A 15,694-nucleotide genomic window follows, 5' to 3' on the forward strand; every position below is an offset into this window, starting at 1 on the left:
GTTGAAATAAAAAGAGTGGGGGGGGGAATCCTAAAAAAATATTATTAGGAACATGCTACAAGCCCCCCAACATTACTGACATGAAGTAAACTCAAGTGCTATTGCAAATAGGAAAGGCTGCTAATAATAACTGTGATGTAATTATAGGAGATTTTAACTACCATAACATTATATGGGCCAATGAAACTAGCAATACAGGTAAGGGAGATAGATTACAACATGGTCACGTTTGAAATCACAAATAAAGGAACTTTCAGCATGAAGTTTTTTATACTTCATGAATGAAAGTGACCCTTTATTTGTTCCACTGGTAAATCCTAGCATTTCACAAACGCTAGAATTTACTATCATTATAAGCTAAACTTAGCGCTATTGCCCACCTAATATATGTTAGTTCAAACATGTTTTCAAGTCTTTAAACACACTAGCAAGTGAAAAGAAAGCTAAAACCGCCTTGTTTCACTATAAGGCAGTTTTCACTTTACAGCGAGGCTCCAGTCCCTAACCCGCTGTATGTAAATGTATTGTAAATGTGTTATATACAAATCCCCACAAAATCTGTGGTATTATACAAAATGAGGAAGGGAGTAGCAGTGTCCCTACTCTGGTCTAGGCACCTCTGATAAGATAACAGAAAATATGTCTCACAGGACCAGTAAACACTTTCGGCTAGATTTGGAGTTTTGTCGGTAACGACCCGAAAAACTAACGCCGGCTTTTTTCTGGCCGCACCATAAAAATAACTCTGGTATTGAGAGTCCACAGAATGGCTGCGTTAGGCTCCAAAAAAGGAGCGTAGAGCATTTTTAACGCAGCTTCAACTCTCGATACCAGAGTTGCTTACGGACGCGGCCAGCCTCAAAAACGCGGCCAGCCTCAAAAATCGGAATTCGAGGGACGCCATCTTGGATGACGTCCCTTAAAGGAACCGTCATTCGTCGTTAGTCCGTCGGGCCAGCAGGATGTTCCGCGTCGGAGGTCTGCAAGATGGATCCGGAAGAAAGAAGATTGAAGATGCCGTTGATAGAAGACTTCATCCGGATCATGGACCTCTTCAGCTCCCGCTTGGATGAAGACTTCATCCGGATCATGGGCCTCTTCAGCCCCCCGCTTGGGCTTGGATTAGGACATCGGAGGAGCTCTTCAGGACGGATCGGTGAACCTGGTATGGTGAAGACAAGGTAGGAAGATCTTCAGGGGCTTAGTGTTAGGTTTATTTAAGGGGGGTTTGGGTTAGATTAGGGGTATGTGGGTGGTGGGTTGTAATGTTGGGGGGCTTGGGTATTGTATGTTTTTTTTTACAGGCAAAAGAGCTGAACTTCTTGGGGCATGCCCCGCAAAGGGCCCTGTTCAGGGCTGGTAAGGTAAAAGAGCTTTGAACTTTAGTTATTTAGAATAGGGTAGGGCATTTTGTTATTTTGGGGGGCTTTGTTATTTTATTAGGGGGCTTAGAGTAGGTGTAATTAGTTTAAAATTGTTGTAATATTTTTCTTATGTTTGTAAAAAAAAAATATTTTTTGTAACTTAGTCCTTTTTTATTTTTTATACTTTAGCAAGTTTATTTAATTGTATTTATTTATAGGAATTGTATTTAATTAATTTATTGATAGTGTAGTGTTAGGTTAATTGTAGGTAGTTTATTTAATTAATTTATTGATAGTGTAGTGTTAGGTTAATTGTAGGTAGTTTATTTAATTAATTTATTGATAGTATAGTGTTAGTTTTAATTGTAACTTAGGTTAGGATTTCTTTTACAGGTAAATTTGTAATTATTTTAACTATTTTAGCTATTAAATAGTTCTTAACTATTTAATAGCTATTGTACCTGGTTAAAATAAATACAAAGTTACCTGTAAAATAAATATAAATCCTAAAATAGCTATAATATAAATATAATTTATATTGTAGCTATATTAGGATTTATTTTACAGGTAAGTATTTAGCTTTAAATAGGAATAATTTATTTAATAAGAGTTAATTTATTTCGTTAGATTTAATTTATATTTAACTTAGGGGGGTGTTAGTGTTAGGGTTAGACCTAGCTTTAGGGGTTAATCCATTTATTAGAATAGCGGTGAGCTCCGGTCGGCAGATTAGGGGTTAATAATTGAAGTTAGGTGTCGGCGATGTTAGGGAGGGCAGATTAGGGGTTAATACTATTTATTATAGGGTTAGTGAGGCGGATTAGGGGCTAATAACTTTATTATAGTAGCGGTGCGGTCCGGTCGGCAGATTAGGGGTTAATACGTGTAGGCAGGTGGAGGCGACGTTGAGGGGGGCAGATTAGGGGTTAATAAATATAATATAGGGGTCGGCTGTGTTAGGGGCAGCAGATTAGGGGTACATAAGGATAACGTAGGTGGCGGCGCTTTGCGGTCGGCAGATTAGGGGTTAATTATTGTAGGTAGGTGGAGGCGACGTTGTGGGGGGCAGGTTAGGGGTTAATAAATATAATACAGGGGTCGGCGGTGTTAGGGGCAGCAGATTAGGGGTACATAAGGATAACGTAGGTGGCGGTCGGCAGATTAGGGGTTAAAAAAAATTATTTGAGTGTCGGCGATGTGGGGGGACCTCGGTTTAGGGGTACATAGGTAGTTTATGGGTGTTAGTGTACTTTAGAGCACAGTAGTTAAGAGCTTTATAAACCGGCGTTAGCCCAGAAAGCTCTTAACTACTGACTTTTTTCCTGCGGCTGGAGTTTTGTCGTTAGATGTCTAACGCTCACTTCAGACACGACTCTAAATACCGGAGTTAGAAAAATCCCATTGAAAAGATAGGATACGCAATTTACGTAAGGGGATCTGCGGTATGGAAAAGTCGCGGCTGAAAAGTGAGCGTTAGACCCTATTTTGAGTGACTCCAAATACCGGCGGGAGCCTCTAACGCTGGTTTTCACGGCTAACGCCAAACTCCAAATCTAGGTCTTTGAGATTGTACTATTAAATGCTTTATTATGCATAATAAAATAACTTTTAAGTACAAATTCATTACTTATTTTGCCCTCTTTTTTTCCAAGTCATGAAAACACAAAGAGCCCATGACTGCAAGACTACAAAAAACTCCTCTTATTACAAACTAAAAGGCACAGTACAAATATTCTACCTTAAAAAAGATATGAAAATAACAAGAAAAAGACGTGTTAATTGATCCTCACAATGTAGTTTGCACGGATGCCCACAACAAAGATGGTGATCACAACCTTGACAAAAAAAAAAAAAAAAAAAGAATAGGAAGCTAATGTGTTGCGGACTTCGGAGCATCAAATAATCACCATGGTTAATGGGTCTTTTACGGTGTAATAACTTTCTAAGCTGTACATTAGCTGCTGTGTTTGCACAGTAAATACATTATTTATAACATAATATGAAGCCTTGTAATAAAAATAAGTGGACAATGAAAGAGTATAATTTAAATCATATTTTCACTGAAAAAAGAAATAGCTGTTTTAATTTCCCTGCACAAAAATAAAATGACTAAGCATAGCCCTAAACATCTCCTACACAATTTCAGTGGATGATAAAAATTATAATACCTACAAATTCCCAGAAAGTCACTGTATTGAAAACTAATAATCAGGGACTACATATCCCTAAATTCAAAGGAACTTGAAGGAAAATATGTTCTAAAACTAAAAAAGGCAAATCTAAAACGTTCACACTTATTTGCTGTTTGCTGCAAGCCTTTCTGCTCAGTTTCCCCCAGGTAAAGCGTCTCTCAAATGAAATTAGCAAGTAAAGTTGTTTTGCTCTAAGCTCTAGCTGCCTGCTGAACTCTGGTCTGTTTACAACAGGATGTCTGTGAGCCCAGTGACAGCTCAGTGCAGTCAGCTGGTTTATCTGTCACATGACCAGGAAGAAACACATCACCCAGTGCAGTATCAGCTCTAGGGAACAAAGCAGAAAGAAATAACCAAAAACACTGAGAGAAACTAAGGGTAAGTGATGTTTAATGTCAATTTTGACCAAGCTCCATTCACTATTTGTCAGTGCAGTTGTACGGTAAAATGGAATGTTGCAGATAATTGAAACTTATGCTCTAAATACATTGTACCTATTTCAGTTGTGTCAAAGAAGCAAAGTTCTTGAATTATATCTATAATGAAAATGTTTTGTTGAATGTATAGTTGTTTATTTCCATAAAAAGTAAAACATATCAGTGTGTGTGTGTCGTATGTTTGTTGTGAAACAATTACAATCTGTATTTATCCTTTCCTTTAAAACATAAGGAACTGTGCTACAAATGTTTTACATTATCCCAGCAAAATATGGATAGAGATCAAATAAAAAGTAACTTCAAAACAACATATTACTGAAGGTGAAATATTAACTATAACTTTTTCTACATTTTATAACTCAGAATAAAATGGGAAACAGTGGCATATTTCTTTGTGTTTTATCTGATCATCGTTATACAGATATTGCTACACTTAAGAAATGTTTTTTTTTTTTTTAAGAAAAACCACAGTGCCACATACTTTCATCCTGATTGAACCATTGTAGAGTAAAGTATACATAATGTTTATTAGCATTAAATAATACGCATGTGTGTTATTTTAAAGGGACATTAGTTATTTTTTTATTTGAAATTGCATAACAAAAATGTATCAGTGACTTTAGCCTCTCCAATGGGAGTGGAAATATTACAATTTTCTGGGTTCAATGGCAGGAAAAGCAAGCACAAAAAACAGAGAATTGCAAAGTTTGTTTTAATGATGTAAAATTTAACAGTTTTTGGAGAATAGTTGAGTTTAATGTCCTATAAAGTACATATTTACTATGTTATCTGTGATCCCTTGATAAGAAATTTAGGGGGTGACATACTGCATAGCAAGAATGCTGATGAAGACAGATTGTCTGTCAGATTAATTCTTGTTGGTAATATAATTGTGACCTGCAAAAATCCTCTCTTTATCTGCTCTTAATGCCTGACTAAACACATTTCAGCTGAACAGGGTTGTTATCATTGTGGCAGTGGTAGAACAGGTTGATCTCAATAGTCTGTCTTCTCAGAAATTATAGAAATATTATGACCTCACTAGCCAAATCACAAGGGTGATATTGATAATGTTTTGTATACTCTTTTAAAGGGACAGTCTAGTAAACTTTCATGATTCCGATAGGGCATGTAATTTTAAACAATTTTCCAATTTTTATCACCAATTTTGCTTTGTTCTCTTGGTATTCTTAGTTGAAAGCTTAACCTAGGAGATTCATATGCTAATTTCTTAGACTTTGAAGGCCACCTCTTTTCAGAATGCATTTTAACAGTTTTTCACCAAGAGAGTGTTAGTTCATGTGTTTCATATAGATAACACTGTGCTCATGCACGTGAAGTTACCTGGGAGCCAGCACTGATTGGCTAAACTGCAAGTCTGTCAAAAGAACTGAAATAAAGGGGCAGTTTGCAGAGGCTTAGATACAAGATAATCACAGAGGTAAAAAGTATATAAATATAACTGTGTTGGTTATGCAAAACTGGGGAATGGGTAATAAAGGGATTATCTATCTTTAAAAACAATAACAATTCTGGTGTAGACTGTCCCTTTAATTCTTACATTTTTGAACAGCATGTAGAATGCAGGCTGAGTAATATGAATAATCAAATACAAAATTGTTTCCGTTATCATATAAATATATGTCTAAATTAATTGCAGGTAAAATATGTGTACATCATCCCTTGTATTGTTTTTTTATTTAATGACCTTCAAAATATTGTCACTTTTGTTTAATATTTTTTGCAAGGTACTGTGTTATAATGTATCCATTATACTAGTATATTTAAAATGTTGGCTGGTGTAGGTAATATAAAACTTTCTAAAAAAATAAATTAATTCTTGATTATGTCTGGTATTTGTTGTTTAAATCCATTTGATTAAACTGCTCTAGGTGCACAATAAGAATAGCATATAGTTTCTAGGGCCCTACAAAAATACTAAACAACCAGCAGGTAGTGCAGAGAATGCAGTAGGCAAGGTTATAATCCGATCTAGGGCAGATTCCATGGGCTGAATCAGGATCCCAGATCAAACCTTGTGGATTAAGTTACATATCCATCTTGGGTCTCATTACACAGACTGTCCTGTAACCCCATTAGCCAAATGCAGACATGATATTTTACATTAGACCCCTCTGCCTGCAGTCCCTGTCAAATATTTGCTGATATTTACCAGACCCAATCAGTGTCCAGTTTGTTTACATTCATTTTACTAGACTGTCCAGTTAAATGCTGGACACCTGGCAGCCATAATTGTCACACAAGTCAGTATTGCTGGTACAAAAATATGACAACCCATTTATATAAATCTGTTTTCTTTTTGTTATTTATATGTAATATATAGTTTAGCATAAAATAACAATTGTATCTGTTGAATTAATGTTTGCTATGTAATTCCTTAATGAATTGTAAATCACACCAACGCTTTTAAGCAATTTTATGATATCTGTGTTTTGTTTTTTTTATTAAGGTAATTAAGGCTAGCAAAGTAAAATTCTTACTTTTTAAATAGAAAATGCTAAACAGTATTATTAAAGGGATAATAAACCCAATTTTTTCTTTCATGATTCAGATAGAGCATGCAATTTTAAGCAACTTTCTCATTTGCTCCTATTATCAAATTTTCTTTGTTCTCTTGTTGTCTTTATTTGAAATAGCAGTAATGTAAGGTTAGGAGCCGGCCCATTTTTGCTTCAGCACCTGGGTAGCGCTTGCTGGTTGGTTTGCTACATTTAGCCACCAATCAGCAAGTGCTACCCAGGTTCTGAACCAAAAATTGGACCGTACTTAAGCTTACAGTCTAGCTTTTTAAAATCAAGATAGCATGTGAACGAGGAAACATTTACAATAGGAGTGAATTAGAAAGTTGCTTAAAATTGCATGCTGTACCTGAATCATGAAAGACAAAATTTGGGTTTAGTATCCCTTTAAGCAATTGGTATATAGACCAGAGAAAAATGACATCACTTTATTAAAAAGAAAACTGCAGGTAAGATGAGTTAAATAAATACATTTGGTAGGTGATTGTGGTTTTATGGCAACCATCTTCTAATGATAGTAGCATTAGGACCTTTTATGTTAAGAATTGATTCCCATCTTTCTAAAATGGAATAACTGTTCCTTTGTTTTACAGTGTAAAATAGGGGTGACTATCAGTAACCCCCTGGTCCCAAAATATTTGTCAATGAATGGTACAACCCAATAATGTTGATAAGTGTTTTACATAAAATAAGCATCACAAATAATGAGTAGCTGATATGCCAAAAGTAGTCATATCCATAATGTCATCAGGTGAGAAAGACTGTAGCTGGAGGGGGATAGATAATCCCCCTTTATTATTCATTCCCTAGTTTTGCATAACCAACACAGTTATATTAATACACTTTTTATCTCTGTGATTACCTTGTATCTAAGCTGCTGCAAACTGCCCCTTATTTCAGTTTTTTGACAGACTGGCATTTTATCCAATTAGTGCTAGCTCCTAGGAACTCCATGTGCATGAGCACAGTGTTATCTATATGAAACACATGAACTAACACCCTCTAGTGGTGAAAAACTGTCAAAATGCGCTGAGCTAAGAGGAGGCCTTCAGCGGCTTAGAAATTAGCATATAAACCTCCTAGATTTAGCTTTCAACTAAGAATACCAAGAGAACAAAGCAAAATTGGTGATAGAAGTAAATTGAAAAATTGTTTAAAATGACATGCTCTATCTGTATAATGAAAGTTTGTTTTGGACTAGACTGTCCCTTTAAATGTTTTATGCTGTGGAAAAACAATTATTTGGGACACGACACGTTAATTCCTCTAGATATATGGAGAAAAGTAAATAAAAAGTGTGGTGCAGGATTGACTAGATAAGATCACAAAGAGAAAAAATATTTAGAGGTGATATATGTATTGTCTCACTAAGAAAAAACTAAAGGAAGTATTTAAGACAATAGGGTACTTTCTTTAGACCGTCATATTTACTAAATTACCTTAATGCTCAAATCTTTTTCTCTTAGTATAACAATAACAATATTCACAAAAGTATTTGCTCTCTCTTACTAGTAAAAAAATGTCAAAAGTATTCTTAATATTCCTTGTATTTTCTTTCTTTACATTGTTGTACATGGTTTAATTAAATGCATGGTTCAATTTTGATATATTGTAAATATGGTAGTATATACTTCATTTTAATCATCAAGTTAATTAATACATGCTTCTGTATTTTTATATAGATAATTTTGATACTATACTTCAACAAAAAGGCAAAGACAAAACATGGATTGGCTAAGTGTACCCACCAATACTGTTGCTAGTAACAATGACACTAACCTTGCACTCGGTTTCACTTCTGCTGCCGTATCAGTTATTTTATTTGGTTCCAACTTTGTTCCAGTGAAGAAGTTTGATACTGGAGATGGTATGAAATGTTTTCTTCTTCAGTTTGTTTAATTTGGGACTTAAAATGTTTTTTTTTTTCTTTTTGTACATGAATTTAAATTAATGTTTTTGTTAAGGATAAAGCACCAAAAATAAATTGCCTTTTTTACATTCTGAAGTCAGTGTGTCACAATTGTCTAAATACAGTTTGGGATGACCTTTGTATCATACTGCATACTTGAATATTTGTTGAATACTTTTATTTAATTTAGTATATTTTCTGGTGCCCTGACCATTGTAGAATGTTTATCTAAGTGTGTTTTCAGTTGAACAGCAATTAATATAGACATCCAGTGGCTATTGAAAAGAATCACCCCCTTGAAAATAATCACATTTTGTTGCTTTGCAGCCTGAAATAAAGACAGGCACAGTTTTTGTTTATCCAGTTGTAATTAATCAGTGCAACTTATAACATCCAAGTGAAAGATATAACACCAACATGTCAGGCAAAGATAAAGGCAATTCAAAAACAGAATCACTGAATTGCAAAAAGGATCACCCCCTTGTGTCAGTATTTTGTTGAACCACATTTTGCTTTAATTACAGCCTTTAGTCTGTTGGGATATGTCTCTACTAACTTTGCACATCTCGACTGTGCAATATTTGTCTTTGCAGAGTGCCCCAGTTCCATTACATTTGATGGTGACCGTTTGTGGACTGCAGTCTTCAAGGGATGCCACATATATTCAATGGGGTTTAAGGCCATGCAAGGACATTCACCCTTTTCTTCTTCAACCACTGTGTGGTCATTTTTGCTGTGTGCTTTGAGTCTTTGTCATTTTGGAAGGTAAACCTTCTTCCCATTGACAAATTCCTGGCAGAAGGCAGCAGATTTTCCTCAAGAATTTAACAGTATTTTGCCCCATCCATTATTCCTTCTATCCTGACAAGTGCTCCAGTGCCTGCTGCAGAGAAACACCCCCATAACAGGATATTACCACCTCCATACTTTACTGTAGGTATGGTGTTATATGGATGGTGAGCTGTATTGGATTTCCTCCATCTATCGTTTGGTGTTGAGGCCGAATAATTCAGTTTTAGTCTTATCTGACCATAACCCCTTTTTTTCCTTGTGAACTCAGAATCTCCTAGGTGTGTTATAGCAAAACTCAGTAGTGACTGCATGTGGTCTTTCTTGTTTAGTGGCTTTTTTCTTGCAGCTCTCCCATACAAGCCACATTTGTGGAGAATTTGTGATATTGTTGTCACATGCATTCAATGACCACTCTTTGTCATGAATTCCTGCAACTGCTTCAGAGTTGCTGTGGGCCTCTTGGTAGCCTCTCTGACCAGATTGCTCCTGGCTCTTTCATCCAGTTTGGAGCGATATCCTGATCCAGAGAGGGTATGTGTTGTATCAAATACCTTCCACTTCTTAATAGTATACTTCACTGAGCTTCTAGACATTGATAAAGCCTTTGATATTTTCTTGTATCCATCGCCTGACTTGTGCCTGTCCATAATATTATCCCAGAGATCTTTTGACAGTGCCTTGCCACCCATAGTTGATTGTTTGCTTCAGTTGCACTACCAGTGACTAAGATGCTCCAGGAAAGCTCTTTTCATGCTGAGCTAATCAATATGCACACAGCTGATCACATTAGAAGGTCAAATGGCTTTGTGTGTATCATTGAGAAGGTGATTAGCTACACCTGATTGAGTTTGAAAGTAATTTTAGGAGGGGTAATCCTTATTGCAACTCATTGATTCTGTTTTTGAATTGTCTTTATTTTTGCCTGACTTGTTGTTGTTATAGCTTTCACTTGGATGTTATACAGTGAGTGCAGAATTATTAGGCAAATGAGTATTTTGACCACATCATCCTCTTTATGCATGTTGTCTTATTCCAAGCTGTATAGGCTCGAAAGCCTACTACCAATTAAGCATATTAGGTGATGTGCATCTCTGTAATGAGAAGGGGTGTGGTCTAATGACATCAACACCCTATATCAGGTGTGCATAATTATTAGGCAACTTCCTTTCCTTTGGCAAAATGGGTCAAAAGAAGGACTTGACAGGCTCAGAAAAGTAAAAAATAGTGAGATATCTTGCAGAGGGATGCAGCACTTTTAAAATTGCAAAGCTTCTGAAGCGTGATCATCGAACAATCAAGCGTTTCATTCAAAAGAGTCAACATGGTTGCAAGAAGCGTGTGGAAAAACCAAGGCACAAAATAACTGCCCATGAACTGAGAAAAGTCAAGCGTGCAGCTGCCAAGATGCCACTTGCCACCAGTTTGGCCATATTTCAGAGCTGCAACATCACTGGAGTGCCCAAAAGCACAAGGTGTGCAATACTCAGAGACATGGCCAAGGTAAGAAAGGCTGAAAGACGACCACCACTGAACAAGACACACAAGCTGAAACGTCAAGACTGGGCCAAGAAATATCTCAAGACTGATTTTTCTAAGGTTTTATGGACTGATGAAATGAGAGTGAGTCTTGATGGGCCAGATGGATGGGCCCGTTGCTGGATTGGTAAAGGGCAGAGAGCTCCAGTCCAACTCAGATGCCAGCAAGGTGGAGGTGGAGTATTGGTTTGGGCTGGTATCATCAAAGATGAGCTTGTGGGGCCTTTTCGGGTTGAGGATGGAGTCGAGCTCAACTCCCAGTCCTACTGCCAGTTTCTGGAAGACACCTTCTTCAAGCAGTGGTACAGGAAGAAGTCTGCATCCTTCAAGAAAAACATGATTTTCATGCAGGACAATGCTCCATCACACGCGTCCAAGTACTCCACAGCGTGGCTGGCAAGAAAGGGTATAAAAGAAGAAAATCTAATGACATGGCCTCCTTGTTCACCTGATCTGAACCCCATTGAGAACCTGTGGTCCATCATCAAATGTGAGATTTACAAGGAGGGAAAACAGTACACCTCTCTGAACAGTGTCTGGGAGGCTGTGGTTGCTGCTTCACGCAATGTTGATGGTGAACAGATCAAAACACTGACAGAATCCATGGATGGCAGGCTTTTGAGTGTCCTTGCAAAGAAAGGTGGCTATATTGGTCACTGATTTGTTTTTGTTTTGTTTTTGAATGTCAGAAATGTATATTTGTGAATGTTGAGATGTTATATTGGTTTCACTGGTAAAAATAAATAATTGAAATGGGTATATATTTGTTTTTTGTTAAGTTGCCTAATAATTATGCACAGTAATAGTCACCTGCACACACAGATATCCCCCTAAAATAGCTATAACTAAAAACAAACTAAAAACTACTTCCAAAACTATTCAGCTTTGATATTAATGAGTTTTTTGTGTTCATTGAGAACATGGTTGTTGTTCAATAATAAAATTAATCCTCAAAAATACAACTTGCCTAATAATTCTGCACTCCCTGTAAGTTGCACTGAATAATTACAACTGGATAAACAAAAACTGTGTCCGTCTTTATTTCAGGCTGCAAAGCAACAAAATTTGATTATTTTCAATACCCACTTCAGTTGGATTATAAAAATAATGTTACACCAAACTGTCAAATATCTAATCGTCCCATCACAAGATTATAAAATGAAGTAATTGGTTAGCAGTAGATGATATTCTATGGAACAGACAAGCAATTGGCTTTAAGAATTGAACATTATTACATTTACTTCCTGTTATTCCTTAATGAAAATTTTACATTTATTATTAAAGTAAAGGTTTTACTGTGCATTTTCGTACATTATAATGTATACATCAACAAGCATAGTACAGTAAAGCCACTATAACTATCAGCACTATTATTTTGCAACAGCATGCATTTTTCAGGTACCTACTATAAATAATAGTGGCTCCACATGGCTACAAAGTCATCTGACCTCAGACACAGTACACTAATACCTATGTATCATAGAGATACCAGTGTTAGCTGTCCTGTAATCCTGACCTTGCTCAATTGCAATTATATCTAACCATGACCTAACCCTTAACTGCAAAAAATGTATGTGATACAGCCTTAATAACTTGTACCACCCCACCATGGCTTCTTGCTTTCACAATTACCACAGTATCGTCCGATGGACTCCCCTACAAAACTTTCCCCATCAAAATTCCTCCCAAGTGATTCCATCCCAAAACTTTAGAGTAGTGTTTCCCAAACCCAGTCCTCAAGACCGTTACTCAGGCCAGATATTCATTATATCTTAACTAGAGCACAGGTGAAATAATCGGCTGATGGGTGAGCTGATTGTTTAACCTGTGCTCTAGTTAAGATTTAATGAATATCTAGTCTGAGTAAGGATCCTGAGGACTGGGTTTTGGAAGCATCACTTCAAATATTAAAACACAAAAAAAAGTAAGGTACAAAAAAATAATTACTGTTTCATCATCTATATGGTCAGCTCCAATAGGGTTCCACGTGGTCTTTTTTCACAGTCATTCTTGGTTTAGGCCAGGCTTTTTTCCCTTTTTTTTTAAGCAGTCTTGCTTTGTTATCAGATTAACCTATCAGTATTATTGTATGAATGGGTCACTCCCCTCCTAGTCTTCTGACTTTTTATTAATTGATTAACAACTGACCTTTCCTCCTTAAAAAAAAAAAACCCTTCCACCTTAAGAACCATCCTACAAGTTAGGGCTAATTACAGTGGGGGGCAGGTTGTGTTTATGGATGCCTTTAATTGCTGTTAGTAACATACATAGTAACATAGTAACATAGTAGATAAGGTTGAAAAAAGACTGAAGTCCATCGAGTTCAACCTATACAAATCTAAAATACTTACAAAAAGCTCCAGTTAAGCTTAAATAACCCCATTAAAATGTGACCCATTTAATACTAGCAATCATATCCATGAATTTTGTTTATATACAGAAATTTATCCAGACTATTTTTAAATGTATCTATGGTATTGGCATTCACTACCTCCTTTGGTAATGAGTTCCACAATTTTATTGCTCTTACAGTGAAAAAACGTTTCCGTTGCAGGAGATTAAATCTCCTTTCCTCCAACCTTAAATTATGACCTCTTGTCAGAAACAATTTTCTTGGAATAAAAAGAGCTTCTGCCATCTCTGTATATGGGCCTTGAATATATTTATATAAAGTAATCATGTCACCTCTCAAGGGCCTTTTTTCTAAAGAGAACAGACCCAGTTTGGCTAGCCTCTCCTCATAGGTTAATTTCTCCAATCCCCTTATTAGCTTTGTGGCCCTTCTCTGAACTTTTTCTAGTTCTGCAATATCTTTTTTAGCAATCGGTCCCCAGAACTGCACTCCAAACTCAAGGTGAGGTCTTACCAGGGCTTTATATAATGACAGAATTATGCTTTCCTCCCTTGAATCAATGCCTCTTTTAATAGGAATCTTCACTTTTTTGGGTTAGGGTCAGAAGCTCATTATCAGTTGAGTATCAAGTTTATCTGAAAGTAGCCCCTATTATCTAGGGACATGACTGCTATGAAAATGTGTTAACAATTTTTTTCACAGCATAGCACAGCAGTTTGATTTTAATATCAAACATAGCATGAAGCCCTTTAAAAGATCAAGGGGCCTGTTTAACAAATGTCTGTCCGATATGATCCGATCAGTGCATCATGTCCGACAGACATTGCTGAATGCGGAAAGCAATACGCTCTCCACATTCAGCATTGCACTAGCAGCTCTTGTGAACTGCTGGTGCAACTCCGCCCCCTGCAGATTTGTGGCCAATCAGTCGCTAGCAGGGGGTGTCAATCAACCCAGTCGTATTTGATCAGGTTGATTTTGCGCAATCTCTGTCCGCGGCCTCAGAGCAGGCGGACAGGTTATGGAGCAGCAGTCTTTAGACCGCTACTTCATAACTGGTGTTTCTGGCGACTCTGAAGGCTTGTCAGAAACACGGCCCTTCAATCTCCATATAGAGCTTGATAAATGGGTCCCCTAGTGTAGGTGTACAATCCATGCACCACATTCCTTTAATCTATGCATAATGGATGTCCCTGGTGCTTAATATAGATGTACTGTACATACTACTTTCATGTAGCCCCTTATATGGGGATTCATGGTGCTGAGTGTGTGTTTGGGGAAGTGTATTGTCTCTTCAAACATCACTCATATTTATTATATGGTACATACTCTCTTTATGTACATCCTTATATTATGGGGTTACATGTCATTAATTGGTGCGCAGGCCTCTTGTGTACCCACTTACATTATGTTAACTCAGTAGATTTAGAAGTAAGGAAGCATTTTTATGTAACTTAAATTTTTATGGGCTTCCTGGAACTTCACCTTTAATCTCTGGCATCACTGTTGCCTAGTGATGGGAGATAAATAATAGATGTTTGAACTAAACCTTTGTAAAATAACAGATCACCTCTACTTGGTGGCTGCATCTGTGAGCCAAAATGAGGTGAATGGCATTATGTTTGATAGGTCCCAAAGTTCTTAAATCATGTATGATTAAATTCATATCCACTTTGCCTGGAGACGCAGCACCATGCTGAGGTGGTCTGTTCTTTCACAAACAGCCTTATCAGAAGCTAGGGGCATATAGCAAGACCATGCATCCTCATCAGTAGGCAGTAGAAAGTGTTTAATGCTATGTTGTGCACAGAGAAGATCTTTCAAAGTATATCATGGTGCCAGAGAATATGATGGAGGCCCATTGAGGAGGTAACTAGTTTTATTTGGCAATATGAAAAAGCATCCTTCTTTTGTGCTATCATTAAACGACAGTGGAGATTTCTTTATGTATTTTTATATATAAAAAAAAAATTACCCCACTTACACTACAAAAACAGCTACGCTTCTGTTGTGAACTATCGGATGTTAGACCAAATGTATTCATTCATTTCAGATACATATAGCTTATGGTCCACTACTCCACTTGTATCTCATACATAGCTATCATCTAAAAGTCTAAGGAAAGATTAATTGTGGATGTATACGTTGTAATGAAAAAGTACATCCCCAAGATAATAGCAAGTCTATTCACACATATCCTATTTTTACATTAACACATAACATGCTACATGCCCACCTATGGATATAATATATTGGTTATGTCTACATGTACATTATAATTTTATTGTTTATTTGTTTAGCGCAACAAAATTTAGTAGAGCTGGACACACACCTATACGTAATTTATCTCATATATAAACTACAGACCATACATCCAATAAAATTATAACACACATAGTAAAATGATTTGATATTCCCACAATACCACAAGCTTGACAACCACTCATGAATACTTTTAATTAAGCTCTTTGCCAGTTCACTTGCATGTGGTGCTTTTATGAATTATTTTTTTGTAAACATTTGTAGTGATTTAGTCTCTGTCATTATCAAGTGGTAATCTTTATATTTTAA

The 15,694-nt window shown here is 36.5% G+C and overlaps 1 protein-coding gene across 2 annotated transcripts in view; it reads left to right on the forward strand.

Moving 5' to 3' along the window:
* Positions 1-3,837: 3,837 nt before the first annotated feature.
* TMEM144 (transmembrane protein 144) overlaps positions 3,838-15,694 on the forward strand; it is a 116,852-nt gene continuing 104,995 nt past the window's right edge. For both annotated transcript variants that reach the window (XM_053703775.1, XM_053703776.1), the window contains exons 1-2: positions 3,838-3,934; positions 8,216-8,400. In XM_053703775.1, coding sequence (XP_053559750.1) covers positions 8,259-8,400 — 142 coding nt within the window. In that variant the 5' untranslated portion in view covers positions 3,838-3,934; positions 8,216-8,258. The remainder of the gene's footprint in view (positions 3,935-8,215; positions 8,401-15,694) is intronic.

This window comes from Bombina bombina, chromosome 2 (genome assembly GCF_027579735.1).
Source record: "Bombina bombina isolate aBomBom1 chromosome 2, aBomBom1.pri, whole genome shotgun sequence".
Taxonomy (NCBI): Eukaryota; Metazoa; Chordata; class Amphibia; order Anura; family Bombinatoridae; genus Bombina; species Bombina bombina.